General features: G+C 56.1%; 1 protein-coding gene across 1 annotated transcript; it reads right to left on the bottom strand.

The window, feature by feature from the left end:
* Nucleotides 1-18704: 18704 nt before the first annotated feature.
* Nucleotides 18705-20189, bottom strand: Kcnf1 (potassium voltage-gated channel modifier subfamily F member 1). Its single transcript, XM_026415135.2, has one exon. The coding sequence runs from the start codon at nt 20187-20189 to the stop codon at nt 18705-18707; it is 1485 nt and encodes a 494-aa protein (XP_026270920.1).
* Between the last annotated feature and the right edge of the window lie 2193 nt (nt 20190-22382).

Here is a 22382-nt window from a genome sequence, read left to right as displayed (position 1 = left end):
CTTGGAGTGGCCCCCTTTAGTCTGTGGGGAGGGGAGCAGGACCAAGTCCTGGGAGTCCTCATATCCAGCCCAGGACACAGCCCCGGAGCAGAACTGCTGCTCAGGAAGAATGAAGCAAGGTGCTGGGGTTCAAAGATCTCCCCCAAAGTCCACAAGCTGGGAACTTGATCTTCACATGTACCTGTCAATCAGGCTGGGGCTGCAGCTCTGTGGCAGAGGTAGCAGAGAGCTGGCCTGGCATGTGTGAGGTCCTGGGATCAATCCCCAGGATCTCTCTCTCTCTCTCTCTCTCTCTCTCTCTCTCACACACACACACACACACACACACATAAAATGTTGATATGATTTGGGGGGAGGCCTCAGATCCAGAAAAGGGCGAGGGGTGCAATTTGGTTCCAGGAAGTTGGAGACTGCCCCTGGGAGGTTGGAATGTTAAAGCCTCCAGAGCCTTAAATTATCAAGATTGCCTGCCTGTCCTGCCCCTCCCCAAGGCTGTTCAGGGAGCTGCTAATTAAGGCCCCTGGGCTGCCGCTCCCTTGCTGTCCCAACACTCCACCTTGGCCCCTCCAGCCCACCTCCCTCTCACCTTTTGGCCATCCTACCGGCTTCTCCTGGGCCTAGTCACATACACAGGAGGGAGAGCCACTAGGGGAAGCAGGCAGGAGAACAAAGAAAGTCTAAAATGCATAAAAGGGTCAGATGCTCTCACTTCTTGGGATATCAGGACACCAGCTGTAGCCCCCTTATCCACCACAGAAGAAGTCTGTGTCACTATTTTTTAGATAAAACCTGCTTTCTATGCTTGCCTGTTATGCTCGAGTTCGGGAACTCTAAAAGACCACCAGAGACCAAGATTGACGTAAGCAGCAAAGAGGTATTTATTGCGAGCTAGCTCAGTCCTCCGCACGCACACAACTGGTGATGCTGAGAGGCCCCGAGCCCAGGGTTTGCAGCAGTTTTATATACTCTTTGGGGAAGGCAGGGACTTCACATACATCATAGCATCTCTCAGCAAATCATCACACATCGCGGAAAAAATCATAAAACAACTCTAAAACATGAGTAGCACAGTCACTGGCGGGAACAAGTTGGGAAAGTGTGATTGGTTAGTACAATAGGAGGATTCATTTTGTAAGGGACCGGCTAACGGCGGAGGAAGAGACCACCAAGAGACCGTCTCATGCAACAGCAAAAGGGGTTTATTGAAGATCCAGTGCGCTGGGGCTCCGTGCTCACTCAAGAAGGGAGAGCGGCCCAGAGCCCCGAGCAGGGGTTAAGCAGTGCTTAAGTACACTTTTTGGGGAGGGCGGGGGCTTTGCATACATCAGAGCAAATCATCATGAGGCACGGGAAAATCGAACAACAACTCTCAAACATGATTAGTACATTCACTGGCGGGAACAGGTCGGGTGGGGGCGATAGGTTAGTCCTAAAGCGGGGTGTACATTCAAACTGATTGGCTTAGGCCCTGAGGTGCCTACGTGCTGAGCTGCACTGGGTCCAAGTTGTTAAGCAACTAAGTGGTCAGGGGGGATTCCTACACATATCTAATGGGCAGTCCCGGGAATTGTCTTAACAGCTACAGGAATTTCAGACTTTGAGTGTAGCTTAGAAACTTAACAATACCTGGTCCTTTACATTTTAACTCAGGCTTTGCAGCTTAGAAACTTTACAATACCTGGTCCTTTACATTTTAACTTCAGTTTCTTTTACTCTTTCAATTTGAACTGATTGGTTTAAGCCACGAGGGGAGTAGTGCTAAACTACATGGTTTCCCAACATGTTATCAACCACCATAAACTACTGGGAGGGTCATCTGGCATCCCAGGTATTTTCCTTGTCTCATGCTGCTAGGGGGTTGCTATGGGTCCCCACCTAGCCTGACTGAGTCAGGGACACCTGGCTCCACAGATCTCTCCTGTTATTTGTACACAAACAACTCAACAGGGTGGGTATGTGCCTAGGAAAACCTCTGTGGGTTTTTCTAAGGGCAAGGGTCACGCCGCCTTCCTTGGACAGACTTTGCTCTGAGGTAGAGGCTGGTTTCTCATGCCTTGGCTGCTTCTCTGGTGTTCAAACCTCAACATTTGAGGAACCAGAACTCAGTCACTGATAGCCAGCAGTATCCACTTTATCAGAAGAGCAAGAGAGACCCTTGCTAGCACTGTCTCCCTATGCAGTATCCTCCCCCACATCATGATGCTGCAAAAAGACCTCACCAGTGCCGAGCAGATGTAGGTGCCATGTCTTGGACCTCCCTGTCCCCAGAACCATGAGCCAAGAAAACCTCTGTAAATTACCTGATCGCAGGTATTTAGTTACAGTAACAGAAAATAGTGTAAGACATGAAATCATGGGTGTTTACTGCTTTATCTATGATAAACTGTCTAGAAATCGGAGGAGTTCATATTTAAAGAGAGCAGGATGATGATGGTTGACTCATGGCGGTGGAACCTCAGGCTGAGCTGTTTGAAGTTCAGAGGCTTCTGGCCAGCCCTGAGCCCACTCCAGGTTGACCAGCAGCCATATGTATGGAGGCTGGGGTCTGGAGGCCCAGATGTGGTCAGGACTCTTTCATACCTGGCTGCAAATGCCCTGAGGCTCTGGAGACGAGATCAGGCGAGGCAGGCAGCAACCAAAGGAGGCAGATTTAAAAAGGCCACCGAACGAGGCTTTATTTGAGACTCGATCCCTGACCTACAGAGTGGACAGGAGAAGGGTCTGAGGAGAAACGGCGAGGGAGCTCAACTGGACTGGACTTTTATGGGGCTTACAGCAGGAAGGGAAGGGCTTGGGACAGGAAAAGGTGTTTTTAGAGTCCCCTGTCCTGCTGGACTTGGTCGGGGGAACTGGCTGAACTCCAGGATTGGTCAGGAGACCCTGCTGATTGACAGGCGTTAGCCAGGAGATCCCGCTGATAGATAGGCACCTGATTGATGTTTCTTTCCCGCGTGGGCAAGAAACCCGCCAGCAGCAGGTGCCATCCCCACAGAGCCTGGCCACCTCAGTCCTCCCTTAGCCCCTCTCCCTGCCCAGCCCCAGGGGCTGCTGGCTCCTTGGCAATGCCTCTGGGCTCTGGCACCTTGCCAAAGAGAGACCCCTTCTTGTTCTATCCTGTAGCCACCACTGGGAACCACCCAGCCCCAGACAATCATCCCCCAGCAGGTCCCTGGTGTGGGGTCCACATGGCAGCCCCACAGGCAGGGCCCTTCTGGGTCACCGAGGAGTGCTGGTCCCCACAAGACCCAGGAGCAAGGGGTAGGTGAGCCATCTGACCCTCACAGCTGGGCAGAGGTTCAGGAAGGAGGTGAAGTCTGAATGGCTCAAACATGGCTCTGTCCCCTGGCATCACACCTGCACCCCGGCCAAGTCACCAATGTCTGGGGACACTGGCACCCAGGAGGCAGCTGTGTGTTTCTGTTTATCTGCTGTGTCTCTAACAGGCTTTGTCACCAACTTCAGGTGACCCAAACCCTGGGGCTCAGTGGGAGGGACCAGGACCTTCCTTCCCAGTCTCCCCTCTTGCCCTCGGGTGGTCTATAGAGAGGATGGTGAGAAGGAAACAAAGCCCAGGTGACTGCAGGGCCCTCCTCAGCGCCCAGCTAAGTCCCCCAAGGCTTGGCGGAAGTTGCTTGGTGTTTTGCTCTTCCCTGGCCCAAACAGGCATGTGGGGAAGTCGAGGAGACCCGAACACAATCACATCCTATGGCGACGCAGCTATATTAAGATCAATTACATTGTGCAACAAACACTTGAATCATCCCCAGAACCCTAGCTGCTGGGATTTGAATATGCATGAGAAGCTGCCCAGAAATGACTAAAATACCTACACACATATATATAGTCAAAAGCAAGACAGCTCTGGGGTGAAGAGTAACAAAGGCAATTTGCCACTCTGGTGAACAGTGCAGCGGGGGTGTGCCGTTTTGTGCTGGATTAATTGATGAAGACTCATTCAGCATCAGAGTGCAGATCCTGAGCCTGCAGGAGCTCTGCCTGCCACCCATCCTCACCACAGGCAGGGAATAGGGTTTCTTTCTCCCCTTCCACAGATGGGGAGCTACTGTTATGCAAGAGCATACCACTGGGCAGGCCCCAGGAGCAACCTCAGCTGGGGTCTCCTGCGAAGCCCAGCCTTTTCCAAGCAGGTCACTGTCTCAGCCAGACAAATCCCACCTCGCCCCTGCTACCTCCAAGCTCGGGCCTCAGAGCCACTGCAGCCTCCTGCTCCCTGGAAATCTGCTCTTTTGAACAGAAAGCATGAGCTCATGGCCAAAGGAGCTATTAGAAAACCAGATGTCTTGAAAATTAAGAGTCACAATTCCCCCTCAAAAACTTGAACCATTAGATGAAGGAGAAAACGGACACAGTTTGAACATCCAATCAATCAATAATAAGGACAATGAAGTCAACAAAATCTTCAAACATGGAGCAGAGGGCAAGCCAAACCAACCAGAACTCACAAAACAAAACAAACACACAGAAGGCAATAAAAACGTGGAATCGAATCTTTGCTTTCTGGTAAACTTCTTGAATTAAAAAAATAAAAACGGAAGAAATACAGAAGAGAAAAAAAGAAGTAATAGCAGCACGTTTCTCTGGGCTAAAGAAAGTCTTGCATCTTCAAGTCGAAAGTCACTCCCAAGCACTAGATCTTACCTTCTAGGTAAAATTTCATGTTCTGAAAGAATTTCAAAATTCCAAAGAGAATTCCAGCAGTCTCCAGAGTAAAACATCAAACAATGTAAAAAAAAAAAGACAAGAATCAGATTAAATAGCTTCAGATAGACTGGCCTAGAAAGCAGCATCCAGTCCAACTGTCCGTCCTGCTCCAGAGCAAACAGAGACATACTCAATCAAGAAGCAGAGACGGGAAGTTCACCATCCACAGATCAGCCTGAAAGGTAAGCCCAAGGATAGGCCTTCAGCAGAACAAACAAGGAGTCCCAGCAGCCAAGGAGCTCAGACACGCTCACCAAACCCCAGGGAGAAAGGTGGAGAGAATCCTAGGATGACCAGTATGCCCTGGGCCTCGAGAGCCAAGGGTGCAGGTCCCGCCAGGAAGTAGAAGGTTCTGTAAAGAACATCCAGGGGAAGTTCGCTCATCTTGACAAATGCTGTCCTGGAGGCACTGGATGGTGCTCAGGGTAAGGGGAAGGCAAACCAGAACTCTGGACATGTCCCCTTGCCCAGAGCCATCCTATCCATCTCCTCCTTCTCTGTGTCTTTAGGAAAGAAGTGTTGCTCATCGAAATATTTAAAATGCGGTTATTGATTTAAATTTGTTTAGAATCAGCTGATTGCCAACGCACAGAAAGAACCACGGGCCCAGAGCAGAGTGTACGTGTTTTAACAACGTACAAATGGCAGGTGGGGGCCGGGAGTGTGCATCGAGGGGCAGAGGGAGCTGGGGGCCTCATGTCACTCTCAGCAGTGAAAGTCAGAGTAATTGATGAGAGTTGACGGGGTGAGAAACAAGTTTCAGTATATTCTGTAAAGCAAAAGGGAAATTTGACAAGGAGTACCAATTTTAAAATGTGCCTGGCAGAGGCTGGAGCTGCTGGGAATCATTATTAGTGTAAGTAAGCAAAATGCGTCATTTCCTACAAAGTCACCCCGTCTGTACTGAGCACCTACTCTGAGCCAGACAGTGTGCCGCATGCTGGGGGGCAGGGTTTCAACAGAAAGCAAAATCCTATTTCTGGTCCCCCAAGAGCTACTGTCTGGTATGGGAGAGAGAATTAATTATGTAAATAGAAGTCACCCATAAAGGTAAAATCGCAGGTGTCGGCAGGGAGGCAGGTGAGGCCAGAAGAAGTGGACCAAGAGGGGGATCAGGGAAAGAGGCCATGATCTGGCCAAAATCTGAAGGACAAGGCAAAGGTGACTAAGCAAAGGGGCTGGGAGGGCACTGCCACTGAGGAGCTGCATATGCAAAGCCCTGTGGTTCAGCGGGTGCCCTGGTGCACACCCGTGATCCCAGCTATTCGGGAGGCTGAGGCAGGAGGACTGCAGGTTCAAGGCCATTCTCAGAATTTAGTGAGGTCCAGAGCACCTCAGTGAGACCCTGTCTTTAAATGAAATATTAAAAAGGGGTGGAGCTCAGTGGTTAAGCATCCCTGGGTTCAATCCCCAAAGCTAAAAAGAAGAAAAGGAAGAGGAAGAGGAAAGAGGAGGAGGAGGAGGAGGAGGAGGAGGAGGAGGAAGAGGAGGAGGAGGAGGAGGAGGAGGAGGAGAGGAGGAGGAGGAGGAGGAGGAGGAGGAAGTCCTGTGGCAAGAAAGAGAGAGACCAAGAAAACCAAGATCTTAGAGGATAGAAGAAGCAACAGAGTGGGCTGGGAGGTGGGGAGGAGATGCACAGCGACATGGACCCGGATAAAGATGGGGTTTAAGAGTATCCAGGTGATCACTGTCTTTTCTGAAGTATGGAATAGAAGGTTTCCAACTCATTCTATGAGGCTAACATCATCCTAATAGCAACAGCTGGAAAGGATAACACAAAACAAGAAAACCATAAGTCTACCTCACATTTCAATATACACACAACAGCCTTAAATTTAAAAAAAAAAATGTGTTATTAGCAAGTGGAATTGGCCATGAATTAAGGAGAAAATTGCCTTTTGACCATATGGTTTTTGTTCCAAGAATGCAAGGATATGTAAACGTTAGGAAATCATTGAATCATTAAATCTTTACAGAAATATAAGTATATAATTTTGGTAGAGGCTGAAGTAGCATTTAGTGAAATTTGTATGTTCAACACTGACTTTTTTTTTTTGAGGTGCTGGGGATTGAACTCAGGGCCTTGTGCATGTGAGGCAAGCACTCTGCCAACTGAGCTAGATGCCCAGCCCTCAACACTGATTTCTACACAGGTTTTGGAAAGCACTAGAATGAAACCTTGATAAGGGACATCTATCTACCAAGAGCAGACAGCAAACAGATGCCAAAAACCAGCAGCCCCCGAGGTCCCCACCCACATGGTGAAATAAGACAGAATGGGCTTGATTATAGAGAGAAGAAATAAAGCTGCCCTTTGTAGATAATGTGATTTTTGAAACCTATAAATTAAAAGGAAACAGTTGAAACATCACCAGACCTCACAAGTAAGACACTGGTTCTTCAGGGACCAGCAGCCTCAGCGTCACCAGGAGCTTCTTGGAAAGGTAGGTGTTCAGGCGGGGCCAGGCAGGCGCGGCCAGACCCGCTTAGTCAGAGCTCTGGAGGTGGCCCAGCAAGTGGTGAGGAACCACCAGGGTGAGGCTGGCAGAAGCCCGGAGTCTGGGAGCTGCTACTTTAAGGCACTAGAGTACAAGAAAAGTGATGATCCCGCGTAAAAACCATGCGTAGCAGACAGTTGAAAGCATTTTGGGGAAACAGATCTTACTCACAACACAACGGAGACTATGATGGATCTTCGCATTCTACAGATAAGGCTCACCTGTGTTTTTTGAAACAGCCCTAGCTGGATATAATTCTCACACCCTACAGGTCCTCTGCTTGAAGCCTGCAATTCAGTGGGTTTTAACACATTCTCAGGTACCTTGCAACTTTCACCACAATTTTAGGATATTTCTATCATCCCCAACAGAGGCCCAGGACTCTATCTACCCCCGTGTCTCCCTGGGACCTCTAACCAGCCCTAGACGCCACCTGTCCTCTTTCTGTCTCTAGACTGGCCTGTTCTCCACGTTTCATGTAAAGGAGTTATTTGCAGCTGGCTATTTTCAGTTGGCACAATGTTTTCGGGTCCCCCATGTTGTGGCATGTGCCGGGCCCCATTCCTCATCATGGCCAGGTGTCCTGCTCATCCCGCAGGCCGGTTCCCGTGTGGTTGAGGCACGAGCCGCCCCTGGAGCGAGGCTGGAGGTGAGTGGGCTCCAGGCTCCGGTGCTTCCTTCACTTCCTGGCCTTCAACAAGCCACTCGCTTCTTGGAGTCTGAATTCCCCCAGCCACAAGAGGGGACAACGACACCTCCCAAGGGAGGCAGGCCGGCCTGCCAGGCCCTCTGGGAGCCTTGCTTCAGGGTGCTGGATATGGCTGCAGACTTCAAGAGGAACCTGAACTTGCAAGCAAGGAAGCTGGGAGTGTTTGGGAGCATGAAGGGAGCCTTGGAGCGCAGTGCATGGGGACAGGGGCACCCCAGAGATGTCCTAGGAAGGTGACATTGAAGCTGATGATTGAAGAATAAGAGGAGGACTCGTGGGGGGAATGGGTGAAGAGGGTAAAGCGTTCTGGGCAGAGCCCCTAGAGTTAAGGGAAGAGGAGGTGACACTTTTAGGGATGTGGCTCTCGACCTGGGCAAGTTTGATCCCAGAGGACATTTGCAAGGTCTGAAGACCTTTGGGTTGACACCCCTGGGAGCTGGGGAGGAGCAGCGCAGTGGCATCAGGTGGGTGGAGCCCCGGTGCCGCTAAGCGGGCTGCAATGCACAGGGCAGCCCCATGCAGTGCCAGCAGGGCAGAGGCCTCTGATTTCATTCTTCAAGTGGCTGAGAGCAGGTGTCGACAGTGAGGTCTGGGAGACATGGAGGAGCCTGGACGTCCCCAGAGTGGAGTGCACCAGACAGGCTTCTGCAAAGAGAGGTTCCTCCCGTTCTGGCCTCAGAACGGACAAGCGAGAAATGGACGCCCCTCATAGACTCCAGGTTCTGGGCAGCCAGAGAGCTCCGACCCAGCCAGGGCGTGGGTGCTCCCCTGGCAGTCCCACCAGGTCCACGGGCGGAGCCTGCAGCACGTTCCCGGGAGCGTTCCAAGCCCCTCCCAGCTCTGACCACACTGGGGGCACCTTAAGGGGTGCACAGAGCTACTGGCAGAGCCCGCTTCCTCTCCCCTGGGCCTCGGAGCTGTGGGGCTGTGACCACACCTGGTGGCTGCCTTGGGGGAGCTCTCTTTGCTGGGTGCCACCAGCTCTGTCAGCTGCTGGCCCCCCCACCAAGCCCCGGCTGACCCCCACCAGAACTTCACCCTCAGCAAACACTGGGCTGGGCACAAGGCTGGCTCAGGGTGTCTGACAAACTTCTCCCTCAGGTGCTTGGTAGGCTTCCAGTCAACGCCATGACCATGACCGGGGAGTCGCGGAGGAGCTGGAGGGCGGAGTGGGGGATGGGAAGCAGTGACAAGACGAGGCGGGTGCCCGAGAAAGAGACCAGGGACACCAGGAAGGGCAGGACCCGGATCGCGGGGTGGGCAGGCTTGCTGGAGGAGGCAGCCAGCTGTGCGCTAAACAGAGTCGGGTGGAGATGGAGTGGTCCTACTATGTTCCCACCGGAGGGAACAGCTTAACAATGGGATAGGTGAGTGGCAAGGCTGTGGTGGGCCCCCAGAGACCCCCTGCAAGCTCCTGTGGACCCCCGACTAAGCAGCTGGTGGTGAGCTGGGGCCCAAACACAGCCAGCAATCGCGTGACCGTCCCCAGGCAGACCAAGAGAGGGAGCGGCCCGTGAGCTAAGGTTTGGCCTGGCTGCTGGGAGAGAGGGACACCCCTCCCCAGGGAAGGCTGGTCAGGGGTGGCCTCTGCTGTGGTTTGGGCCGTGAATGTCCCCACAGGGCCATGTGTCCCCAGCTTGGCACTGTTAGGAGGTGGTGGGAAGTGTAAGTGCTGGGGCTTGTTGGGAGGTCATGTCCTTGGGGTTGGCCCTTGAGGAGGATGGTGGGCCATGGCCCTGCCCTCTTTCTTTTCCTTCCTGGCCTTGAGTTGAGGGGTTGCTTGCCTGGAGCATGATGTGCCCCCACAGACCCAGAGTGACAGGGCCAGTCACCCAGAACGAAACCTCTAGACCCCTGAGCCACAAGGAACCCCTTCTCTCTGTAAGCCGATTGTCTCGGCGTTGGTCAGAGAGGTGGGAGCTGACGAGCGGTTCTGACCCATAGCAGGGAGCTGACTGAAGTCTGCTCAGGCAAAGGGAGAGGTGCCAACAGCCGGGAGGTTCCCAGGCTTCGATCCTGTGGCCAAATTGGGTGACAGCCATCAAGGAAGATCTCCAGGAGACAGACCAGGGACAGCAGAGGGCTGTGGACTGAGGGCATTTTCCCAGAGCGCAGAAGCCAAGGCTGCCTGGCCCTTCCTGACCAGGACGTGGTGAGGGCCACAGCCCAGCCATGACGGGATTAGCCCCTTCCCAGTGTGACCTTTTAACCATTGTTTTCTTGCTCTTCCTCCAAAGGGTGCTTCAGGTGCCTGGCAGTGGGCCATCGAACCCTGAGGCTCCATGTCCAGGCTTGGAGGGGATGGAGGGAATTTGTAAAGGCCTCCAGCTGGACACCGTGACTACCCGTGCCTCTGGGTGTTTCAATTTCATGTGTATATGCAGGTGTTGGCATTGGAGACACACACACATCGTCATCATCGTCGTCGTCATCATCATCATCATCATCAGGCAGGATCCGGGTGCTTTGTGGCTGGTGCTGTCCCCAGGGGCTGAAACAGTGCCCAGGGATTGAAGTCAATCCCTCATCACATAGTAGATGCTTGATAGAAATGCCCTGTGTGTGTGTGTGTGTGTGTGTGTGTGTGTGTGTGTGTGTGCTGGGAAGACCAAGGTTTGGCCCTAGGTGTCCCCCAGCATCCAGTCCACCCTCACCATAGGGCCAGGCCCACCTCCAGGCCATGGTCCGTCCAAGCCAGCCACAACAATCCCACCCCTTGGTCAAGACTGATGAAACCAGGCCTCAGGGAGGGGGCAGAAGTGAGCGTGTCCTCCACTGAAGGCCAGTGAAAGCAAGGACACATCCTCTGGAGGCTCTGGGCAGGGTTTTTTCTTTCTTCTTTTTCTAAAGCAAGATGCTGGATGAAATGCCTGTTCTTCTTCTGGATGTTTCTATAGAAGGTGTTTCTGAGTCACACAGCTGCTGCAGCCGTACCTATCAGCCAGAGATGGAACCCACGTGTACAGGGGCTGGAGCCAGGAGAAATGTAGGGAAAGCCAGGCCCCTGGGTCCAGCCATGCCTGAAGCCTGCATGAGCTTAGCCTTAAGCTAGTGTGGTTCAGGTGCCTTGATGGCTGGTGGAGAGGGGAGATCACGGAGTGACGGGAAAGAAGCAGGCCGTGCTACCTCATCCTGAAGACCTCCAAGGGATGCCAAGGACCTCACCCCAAGAGCACCGGGAGTTTGAGCAAGCAATGGCTTTCTCAGTCCCTTGGGTACATAGAAAAGGGCCCAAACTGGAGGCAGGACAAGGGAGTGGGCTTTGGGGTAACCTAAGCTATGTTGGGTGAGGCTGGGACTCTGGCCATCCCGTGGCTTCGCACCTCTGGGCCTCAGGGCATCCTTCTTTCTGGGGAGTGCTGGCCCGGGGAAGTGCAGGGGCAGGGTGTCGCCTGATATTCTGGTGTCACTTGAGAATGTGCTGGAGGAGGAACCCAGTCCCCTGGCAGGACTCGCAGCTCCAAACCTGCTGGCAGCAGATCGGGGTGAGGGGCTACAGAGAAAGAGCTACAGATGCTAACTGCTCCTCCCATATCTCAAATGTGATTGCACATCTGGTGTGCTTCCTGGGTTGAGTCCCCTCACCTTGAAGTGAGACCCTCCGAGGGGCAAGCAGAGGCGGTGTGGCCCACAGTGAGGCTGGGGACTTCCATCTGCCATGCTTGTGCTCTCTGCCCAGGGAAGTCAGTCCCTCAATGTCAACCAGCTTGGCCCAGCCACGTCCTCGGCCTTCTGCTAGCCCCCCAGAGGTGCCCGGCATCTGCCAAGCCCCGACATGGGTCAATGCAAACAGTCTCCGCCGGGAGGCCCTTGGAAAGCTCCTGCTGCCTTCGTCAGATGCGAAAACCACCCTGTGGTGACGGAGGACAGCCTGGCTTTATTTTTGGAGATGAGAGCTGCAATCATTAGGGGAAAAGTGTGCAGGTCTTGACACTGATGTGTCAAAGGTTTAGCAAAAGACAGTAAATACTAAGAACAGTTGCACATAGTTCACAGGTGTTGGTGTCTGTTACCGCGCTCATTTTATTTTTCTGTGTTTGAAACAAAAATCATTAAGGAGCCCTTTTAAAAGAACATGTTTAAAAAGAAAGAAAACATCAGAGCCAACATTCTCTAAGCATTCCCAAGCACACTAGTTCTAGACACACTCAGGGGTGTTCTGTGACCAAAGGGAAGAGTCTACCCTGTCCTCTTCCAGGGTGTCAATGGGCAAGAAAGAGGGAGGTCCCTAGAGGTCACATTGCAGGCCAGATTCTAGGTCTCCAACTTTTGGGTGACGGGGGCAGTCCAAGGAAGGGGAGGTGGAAAGGAAAGCCACATGAACTCATCCTGTGGACACAACTCTGTGTTTACAGGGTGGCATGAGGGTCCCTCTGTGACCAGGCCAGGCAGCAGGCCAGGACCAAGAGTGGCTCTCCGTGGAGGGTCATCCTCACCAGGCCCAGGCTCTTGATGAATCCCCACATTTGAGCTTTCTGACCCCAAAGTCTTCAAGCTTCCTCCCTGAGGACAGAGATTCTGGGTGTTCAGGGTCGGTTCATTTAAGGAACAAGGCACAGAGGCAAGAGGACCTCCCCATCAAGGTCAAGACAGACACAGGCAGAACGTAAGGGCAACCGGTCTAGGTCTGCTCCCGGTGCCCACAGTAGGGGACACGGGCTCATCCCCTGCACTGCCAATGTGCCTGGCACTGCTGTGGGTGACGGGAGCCTGGTCTGTGACCACACACATCTGTGACTCACAGGGCTCATGCCACCGTCAGAGGAATCAAGGAAAAGCAGCATGAGGAGTGACACCGGCTGATGGGAAGAAAGCCAGCAGACCTGAGGCTCAATGGCAGGCACCCTGCTGGGCTCCCTGCCTGCAGGCCCCACCTGTGCTCCAGGCAGCCAGCTAGGAAGCACCTGTCGGGGGGGGGGGGGGGGGGGGGGGGGGGGGGGGGGCCCTGGTCCCAGGACCAGGATGAGGGCGATGATTCTCAGGATGAGAAGTAGATCTGCCCGCAGCCCCTGCCTGGCACCGTGAGCCAGGCTCCTAGGGAGAGTGCAGAGCCACCAAGGGAAGCCACCACTCAGGACCCAAGAGTCCCTCCTTGTTCATGGGGAGGGACACACAAACACGCCTGAGGTCTTGCACACTCCTCAGGGATCCCCCGCTCTGGTTGTGAAGCTCAGGCCTCTTTAAGGCCAAGGGTTCCATGAAGGTTTGAACTGAACTGGCCACATGGCCGGAGTACTGCAAGCTCCCAGCCCCAGGCTCTGCTGAGGCCCTGCCAGGCCACCAGTGCTGGTGGGGAGCTGTCCCTGGGCCACCTTTCAGTCCAGGTTCTGAAACCTCCACTTCACTTTCTCAGGTCAAGACCTTTAGCCGGCAGTGGGTGGGGCTGGACTGAGGGGAGTGAGCCATCGGGAGGCCGGTGCCCACAGCCACCAGCTACTGTGTGACTCCAGACTTCGGCACAACCTCCCCAGGGCCACGTTCCTAGAGGTGGAGTAAGGTAGGTGGTCCCACCTGTAGGCCCCGCAGGGCTGGCAGCAGGTCTGGCAGCAGGGGTAGAATTCTGAGCAGGGGAAAATGAGAGAGAAGCCACAGGACGTCGGGAGTCTCCCGTCCACAGGCTGAGGTGGGAAGAGCCACGGGGCCAGTTGCCATGGAGATCGAGGGTGGGGAGTGAGGGGCTGGGCCACGGGAGTCTTCACCACCTGGCCGGGGACAACCCAAGGGAAGGAGAGAGGGTCCATCTCAGCCCTCCTGCAGGAACAGGGCGTGGGCAGCGGCTGGGGCTCCATGAGGGTCCAGTCAGCTAGAAACTGGCTGCTGGGTCTCTGTGGGGCCTCTTCTGAGGCAGGTGCTCCAGGCCAGGTAAGACCTACTCGGCCAAACCTGACAAAGGAGCCAGAGGACGAGAGCAGCGCAGAGTGGTGGCCCCGACAGCTCAGCCACTGCATGCCCAGCCCAGCCGAGGCCGCCTGGCATGTCCCAGCATGTGCCTCCTCCGAGGTCTGGGCTGCCTCACCAGCAGGCACAGCCCCCTCTGTCCAGCCAAGCCCTTGACAGCAGGCGTCAGTTGCCATCTGGGCAAGAGTGAGTGGCAGCAGGTGCCCCACAGGGCCATCTTTCACCGGCAGTGAAATCTCTTGCTGGAGAAGTGACCTGGAGACTAAGCCGGAGTGCAGGGTGGACACAGGCGGCCAAGAGCCTCACTCCTTGGGACGATGGCTGCTGCTTCTGGCAAGCAGGGCCAAGCTAGGGTGTGCACTTGCTGGGGCCACGCTGGAGGCTGCACCCACCTCTATGTGACCACCAGCAACTTCCTGTGACTCCAGGGACCTCACGGTCCCACCTGAAGCTAGAGCAACCATGGCTCTCTGGCCACTGCTGGAGGAGAGACGACGTTGTGACAGCTGTGACGACAGCAGCCCTGGCAGTCTCGCTGGATGGCAGCAACAGCCTCAGAAACAAGGAGGTGACTAAGCAGAGTCCCCAGGGCTGTTGGCTTTTCCCTTTGGAAGCCCACATGGTCCCTGTGCTACATCTTGGGCTGCTCCAAGTGGAGAAAGGGATTCAAGGGGGGCTCCCACCCCAGATCATGGGTGGCGGTGAGATCCGCGCCCCAGGCGGCTGGCAGACGCGTTGCCAGGCCCACGGTGTGCGGAGCTGCCTTCCCACAGGCGACAGGTGGGAGGCCTCTGGAAACGTCTCATCTCCCATCTCCCTGGGAGATGCGGGGAACTGGGGAGGCGTGTCATCAGCTTCCTGCGGGGAGGCTTGGGAGGGGCAGGCACCCCTTCACAGGGGCTGCAAGGCCCCTGCCTCACAGGCATTGCCACCCGGCCTGCCCTGTGGCCGAAAGCCCCCGGAGGGCAAGGAACACGGGCCATAAGCTGGGACACTGCTAGCCTTTCCTGCTCGTCTTTCCCGGGGTGTCTCAGAGAGTGTGTGTGATGATCCCAGGTCTTGCCCCTTTCACACGTGCTCCCACCATTTTCCTTTCCTACGAGGTACCCCCAGGCCCCAGATGGGAGGCCAGAGCTCCAGACACCTCCCACAATACGCAGGACAGATGCTGAAGGCCACTACCCAGCGTCACCTGGGCAGATGTGCTCCCGCTCACAGAGACCACCACCCAGGCCACAGGGCTCCCGAAGTGAGGCCTTCCAGAGAGGCTGCAGGACAGCCTCCTTCTCCTGGTCAGGAAGCCCAGGTGCCCTGAGGTGCAGCCCGGATGGCAGCCGGGTGAGTGTGTCCTGGAGACTCCCACCTCTGCCACCAGCACCAGCCTGTGGCTCCTGCCCTCGGGGCCTCAGTTTCCCCATCTTTAAAATGGAGGACAACTCGTTTACACATGGAGCTATTTGGAGGCCAAAATGAAACTGAAACTGTCACCCACGTCCTTCCATTTAGAAGTCAGGATGGACTCGATTTCACACACGCCGTCTTGCACTCACAGCCCCACAGCTTTGCCGTGACAGTCCTGTGCTCCCACGGTGGGGGAAGGAGAAGGAGGTGGCCCTTCGCCCACAGACCTGCGGGCCTTTGCTACGTGGCCCTCCCTCAGATGGATGGGATTCAGGGCCACTGCTTTCCCATCTGAACAATGAGGGGACACTGGATGACAGCTTATTTTCGTTGTGACCTGGACCTTCTGCAACTCCCAGGAACAGCTTTCTGTCTCTCCACAAACATTAATGGGGTACGTGAGGCTCGCCCACGCTGGAGGACAGCAGCGTGGGAGCGTCCCAGGCTAGGAGTCCTGGCAGACTGCCACTGGGGGTCCAGACAGGAGGGAAGAAGCCTGGGGTGAAAGCGGAAGCCAGGTCTGCAGGGAGCCTCCTGAAGGAATTCAGTGGGGTCCTGGGGATGCTTGAGCCCTGGGCCCTGTTGAGGTGACTGAGGAGGACACCTCTTCAGGGCAAGCCCTGTGCCGCCCTGGGGCTTTAAGAGTAGCCTCTTCCTCTCTGAAGCTGGCCCACACTGTGGGGGTCCTTCCCACCCCCTGTGTGGAGCTGGGAGTCTCCTCTTCCTGCAGGGAGAGCTCCTACTGGCTCTCCAAGGCCTCACCTGGACACCAGCTCCCGCCGACGGGGTTGGTGTCTCAGTAATTACTCTCAGGAACGGCCAGAGAGTAACTCGTAAGTGCCAAGGGCCATCTGACCTCGCAGCTCCTGAGCTCCGTCCTGCAGCTCGAGAGCAAACACTGGCAATTCCAGAACAAATCATGGACAGGGCTCTATTCCAATAAGACTTTATTTGCAGACACTGAAATTTTAGTTTTATGCACTTTTCACAAGTCACAAAATGTTAGACTTCCTTTAAGTTTTTCCAACCATTTAAAAATATAAAAACCATTCTTAATTCACAGGCCTTCAAGCCACTGCTGGCTGATTCCTGCTCTGGCCTCTGGCTGTTGGAAGCTGAGGTCCTCCCCAGCCAAACCGGGGAGCTCCTTGGGAAAGCAGAATGCCAGGGCCCCACCAGCTTCACAAATTTAAAATCCACGTTTTAACAAATCTCTGATGACTCATGTGCACTTTAAAGTTAAAAAAAATACTGACGCCTAAGTGTCACCCCCAGAGATTCTAATTTAATAGGAACAGGGCACGGCCTGGACACGGGCAGCTTTTAAAGCTCCCAAGTCTGTTCTAATAGAAAGCAAAATTCAAGTACCTGACCCCAGAAAGATGTCCCAGGGACTGAGAGCTGCCCCTCCTCCTGGCACCCGAGCTCCCAGGCCACTCCTTCATGACGAAGCATGTCACTGTCTCAGGCTGAGCCCCTCTGGGACCAGGAGCCCTCTGATCCTGACTCATGGAGATCTCACATGAGGGGCTACCCTCCAGGACTCGGTCTCCTCCTTGTAAGGAGAGGAGCCCACACTGGTTTGGGAGCTACAAGTCCACACTGGGCGTTGGGCCTGGCGGCCACCTCGGCCTCCTGCCTCATCATCCTGGCTTCTCTGCAAACCCTGAGCTTCTCCCCTTTCCAGGGCTCAAAGCCCTCAGGCTGGCACGGGCCCCGGGCTTTCCAGGAACTCTGGGGGAAAGGGACAGAGAGGAAAGCCACCAACTCAGCAAGCTGCCTGGGCCCCAGAGGCACAGGCCACACCCCCCACAGGCCCAAAGCCCCCTCCTCCCTCCACTGAGTCCCCCTTCTTTAGCCCCCACCTCTATTCCTCCACCTGGGGTGGCCACAGGACCAGTTTCCTCCTAGAGCAAAGGAGGGACAGGCACACAGTGTCAGCTCAGGACAGCAGTCCTGGCCAGCCTGGTCAGAGGTGCCCAGGCCCCTGCAGAGTGCTCCTGGGGAGGGCTGGACACAGCGGAGCCCCCCTCCAGCAGCCTCGGTAGGCCTGCCACACCGTCCATCCACAGCCTGCTCCACCACAGCTGGGTGCTCTCCTCTCACATGCAGCTCTGCATCCCACAAGAACCATCCTAACTCTCTCCAAGACCTGCCCCTAAAGACCCCTCCAGAGGACAGCTTCTGCCTCCCGGAGCCCCCAGTCCAAGGCTGCAAAATCCTGGCAGGCAGACCTGGCAGAGGCCTGAGAAATCATCCCTCTTCTCACCTAGGGGAAAACGCAGGCCCAGGAAATAGGAGCGGAGTCCGGGATGGTGGCAGACTGAGGGGGAGCCTCCTTTCCTCATCTGAACCCTCCACCTCTGCCCAACTGCAGGGTCCCTCCCTCCACCCAGGGAGGAAAGGATGAGACTGTAGGGCTCACAGTCCACAGGGGGAAGGCAGAAGCCAGAGAAGGGCCTGCAGGACTAACTCTTGCCTTCCACCAAGAACAGAATGGCAATGCCCTGTCCCTGCCTCCTCTGCCTAGGCTGTGGAGACCAGAGTGGGCAACTACAACTCACCTGCTTCCCAGAGTAGAGCAACAGAAACAGCTATCATTTATTGAGCACTTACTAAGTGCTGGGCACTGAACTAAGAACCATGATTCTCTGAGGTCATAATTTTATATCCCCACTTAATAATCAGGATGAGGAGCAGAGAGATTAATCAACAGGCCTAAGGTCACACAGCTAGTAGGAGAATGGTGGGGAGGGGCACTAGAGAAAAGCATTTAAGCTCCAAGCCATCTCTCATCTCCTCATTCCCTGAGCTTAAACCCAGGTCTGTCTGGTTGTTTCCCTGGGGCTCTCAGACGAGGCTGGCAGTGAGCCTCTGGAGGCCACGCTGAGATCTGTCCACTTAGCAGATGCCTCAGAAGTACTGGGGTTAGAACCAAGAAGTCGTGAAAACCTCCCAGCTCTGCGGGCTCTGTGGTCTCTCCCTCCTCCAGGGGGTGCTCAGGGAACTGACCTTCCCAAGAAGGGAACAGGAGAAGAAGTGGCCTGCACGGGCCTCCTGGAAGGTGGCCAGGCCCCTTGGCACTGGACCTGCCTCCTCCTATCCCTTCATAGTTAGCTTTCAGTTAAAAATAGCTCTCCCACCCCGGCTGCACACCTACCTGCTGGCCCTGCAGGGAGTGCGTCTGAGCCACCCTGGGGTGACAGCCAGCCTGGGACAGAACCCACAGTGAGGAAGGGTTCGTGGAGCAGGAGGCTTTGTGAAGGAGACACGGAAGGGGGCGTGGGATCACGGTCCCCCACTGCCCTGTGGCTCGGGCACCCTCTCCAGGGCTCCTGCACAACCTGCCCCAGGAGGCTCACCCAGCCTTGGCCTTCAGAGTCTGCTGGGGGAGGGCTGGGGGCCACAGGGCAGCTCCTCTCGGGCAGCCCACCGTCCCCACGGTCCCGTCCATCTCTTCCCGGGACGCCCTCCTCTCACTTGCAGCTCTGGAGCCGGGTCCTGTGGTGCTTCTCCTCCGTCAGCAGGGGGATGAAGGTGTCGCTGTGGGAGAGCTTCAGCCGGCTGCCCCAGCTTGTCCCCTCCTTCCCCGCAGGCTCTGGGGGGAGGATGTCCAGGTCGCTCCGGGAGCCCCCAGGCTTGCCCTCACCTGCGCTGCTGGAGTTGAGCTCCATGAGCTCCAGCTCGTGCTTGGCGGCCGTCTCTAGGACGCGCTGCTTGTTGTAGTACCTGACGAAGTTATTGATGATGGGATGGATGGGCAGGGCGATGGCAATGACCCCACACAGGAAGCTAATGGCCGCGTTAAGCTTGCCCAGCGTGGTCTTAGGGTAGATGTCACCGTAGCCCACAGTAGTCATGGTGATGATGGCCCACCAGAAGGACTGGGGAATGCTCTTAAACAGGGTCTCGGGGTGGCTCTGTTCCATGGTGTAGCCCAGCGCCGAGAAGACAAAGATGCCCACGGCCAGGTACATGAGCAGCAGCCCCAGTTCCTTGAAGCTGCGCTTGAGGGCGTAGGTGAGGGTCTGCAAACCCGAGGAGTGGCGCGCCAGCTTGAAGATGCGCGCGATGCGCATGATCCGTAGGGCCTGCACCGCCTGCTGCACGTTGGTCAGCTCCATCATGCGGGCGCCCAGGTGCGTGAGCGTGAGGCTCACGTAGAAGGGGAGGATGGCCAGCACATCCACGATGTTCATGAAGGACAGGGCGAAGTGCAGCTTGTTAGGCGAGGAGAAGAGGCGCAGCAAGTACTCGAGCGTGAACCAGCCGATGCACGCCGTCTCCACGTTCTCCAGCGTCGGGTGCTCCACGCGGTTGCCCTCAGCGTCCAGCACCTGCAGCTCCGGGATGGTGCCCATGCACATAACCACTGACGAGACGAGGATGAGCAGGAAGGACAGCACGGCCACCACCCGTGCGGGGCACGACGACTCGGGCTTCTCCAGGAACTTCCAGACGCACTTCTGGCAGCGGCGCCAGCGGCCCTCGGCCGCGTCCACGCCCAGGTCGTCCAGGATGAGCTGCACTCGGCGCGCGATCTCCTCCAGCTCCTCGCGCTTCTCGCTTAGGTGACTCTTGCAACAGTCGTCCAAGAACTTGAGGTCCACCTTCCAGAAGTCCATCTCGTTCTTGAAACAGATAGGGCAGATGCCCTTCTTCATGTGCACCTCCCCGAAATAGTACACCTCTATGACACACTTGAACGCGTCCGGGTCGCGGTCAAAGTAGAACTCGCGCTTGCCGGGGTCGTAGTCGTCGCACAGGGAGAAGATGGTGTCGTAGCCCCCCGCCAAGCAGTTGATGAGCTCCGCCAGCCGGGTCTCAGGGTACTGGCTGAGGAGGTCTCCGTAGAGCACCTGCCGCACGCCCCCCACGTTGACGACGATCTCAATGTCGTCGCCGGCAGCGGAGCCCTGGCTGCCCGCCTCCTGGAGGCTGTGCTCCCCGGACCCGTCCATGCTCCCGGTGTGTGCCCTCGCAGCCCCGGCTCCGCGTCCCCGGCCGCCGCCTCCGGGGGTCCGGCGGGTCCCACCAGTGCGCGGCTCTCGGGCTGAGCCTGCGGGGAAGGGCGGTCACAGCCCGCAGCTAAGGGCTGGGTGGCCCTGGCGGGGGCATGCACCCGGCGGCGGGGCTCAGGGCAGGCATCCGGGCGCCGGGGCGCGCCGGTGGGGGTTCTCCAGGCCCGCGGCCCCGCTGGGGGCACTCACCCCCGCTTCCGGGCGGCGTGTTGTGCCGCTTGGCTCGACCTCCCCCGGAGGGCTCCTCTCGTGGGCCGCAGGCAGGTTCTCCTTCCCGGGGTGCGCTGGCAGCGCGGGCCGGTTCCGGAGCTGCCGGACCCGCGGCCGTGCGCCGAGGTGTGTGGAGAGGGAACTTGTCTCGCTTTGCCCAAGCCGTTTCCAAACACAATAGGAATTCCAGCCTGACGTCAAGAGCTTTTCAACTGTACCCTCTTCTGGTGAGATTCTGCACGGCACGCGCGGCAGCTGCAGGGGAACGGGTTAACCCTTGGGCAGACGGGCACAGCTGCCGCGCCCGAGCGCCACGGCGCGCACCGGCTGCCAGGCCCTCCCCGCGCAGCGGGTCGCCGAGGGCCGGGACCCGGGCTACAAAGCAGCAGGGCTCCTCTCGCTGAAAGCCCTCCCGCTGCTGCTGGAGAGTCTACGATAAAAACGCGGCCGCCTGTTGCTCTGCAGGAAAAGCATCCCCAGGGTCTACTGCTCTGTCCCGGGTCCCTCCTGTCTCAGACTTGAGCCGGTCCTGAGGGTCTCCTGCCACCCTCTAAGACTGCCCTGCTGTGGGTGTCACCTCACCTGAACTACATTGAGGACATCTAGTCCAACCTCCTCTAGGACAGAAGGAAGTTGTACCTTTCCCTTGTCCTGGGAAGGTGGAGCTGTAATGGGAGGTGAGGAGAGTGGGGTGGACCTCCCCTGCACACCAGCTCATTCAGAGTCAGGAGGGTCCCCGCTTGACACTGGTCACCATGGCTTCAGGACAGTGCCCTTGGACCACGTACTGCCCACCACCCCTGGACTTAATTCTTCCCACCCTTTGAAGCTCAGCCCCCAGTGTTCTCACCTCTGCCAGGTCTCCCTGGACTGTGCTCTTTCCCTCCTCCTCCCTCCCTCCCTCCCTCCACCCAGGAATTAGGGCCCCTTGAGCTCACACAGCCCCCTACTGTCCAGTAGGATCATAGATCAGGCCAGACACCAATTCCCTGGTCTGCCTCCTCCCCCATCCACCCCTTCAGATTATTCCTGGGACTGTCCTTAGTACCGAGCCTGGACCAGGTGCTGGGCAGGTGGAAGAGGGAAGAAAGAGAGGATTCACTGGGCCCAGGCTCCACACCACATTGTCATGGCCCTTAATTGCTCAGACACCCCACAGAGTGGAGCTCCAGCAATTTCTGAAGCACAGTGGTGAGGAAGACATGGTCTCCCAGGCACGTTCCATATCTACAGTCGGAAGACAGGTGTCCCCTGTGCACCGAGTGGGCCTGGGCTGTGTTGTGGAGAGGGGCTGCTGGATGGCCAGCAGGTGGTCTTCCTTCATGGTCAGGTTTTGGGGGAAGACAGCCAGCGTCTCATTGGAGGGTTCTGCCCAGAGGACTGCGAGCCACCCTAAAAAGCCACCCTAAATCTTAATCTCAAATAATTAACAAATAATAAAACACAAATACTCAGAAATATATTTACAAAAATGAAGCCCTTGATGAATCTAGTCCACATGGGTTCTTGAACTAGACAAGACAAAATGGCTCTGATGGTTTATTTAAGGGTACATCAAAGGCAGCATAAGGTTTCAAGGGCAGAGTCTTGCTTTGTGAAGTCTTGCAGTCAGCAGGTTGATTGACATCTCGGCAGGCCACACCCATCAGGTGCGAGGTGAGATCTTAGGCAGAGGGGGAGGGGGAAGTTCACCTGTATCAGGTGTTCAATCCATGTGGAGAGTGCCCCAGGGAGTTCCCAGTGCCAGCTTTATCCCCTCAGGAGGCTACTATGCACAACATAGTCCACACACAGCCCACAGACCGCTTATGATAGTTAGGACACAGGCTTTCCCTCCAACTTCATAGGGGCTCAAAACAGACCCCCGGCACCTTGACCTTGGGCTTCCAGCCTCCAGAACTGTGAGACAGGAGGTATCTCTTG

This window comes from Urocitellus parryii, chromosome 12 (genome assembly GCF_045843805.1).
Source record: "Urocitellus parryii isolate mUroPar1 chromosome 12, mUroPar1.hap1, whole genome shotgun sequence".
Lineage (NCBI taxonomy): Eukaryota > Metazoa > Chordata > Mammalia > Rodentia > Sciuridae > Urocitellus > Urocitellus parryii.
Note: the sequence above shows the minus strand (reverse complement) of the source record. Positions and strands in the feature narration are given on the sequence as shown.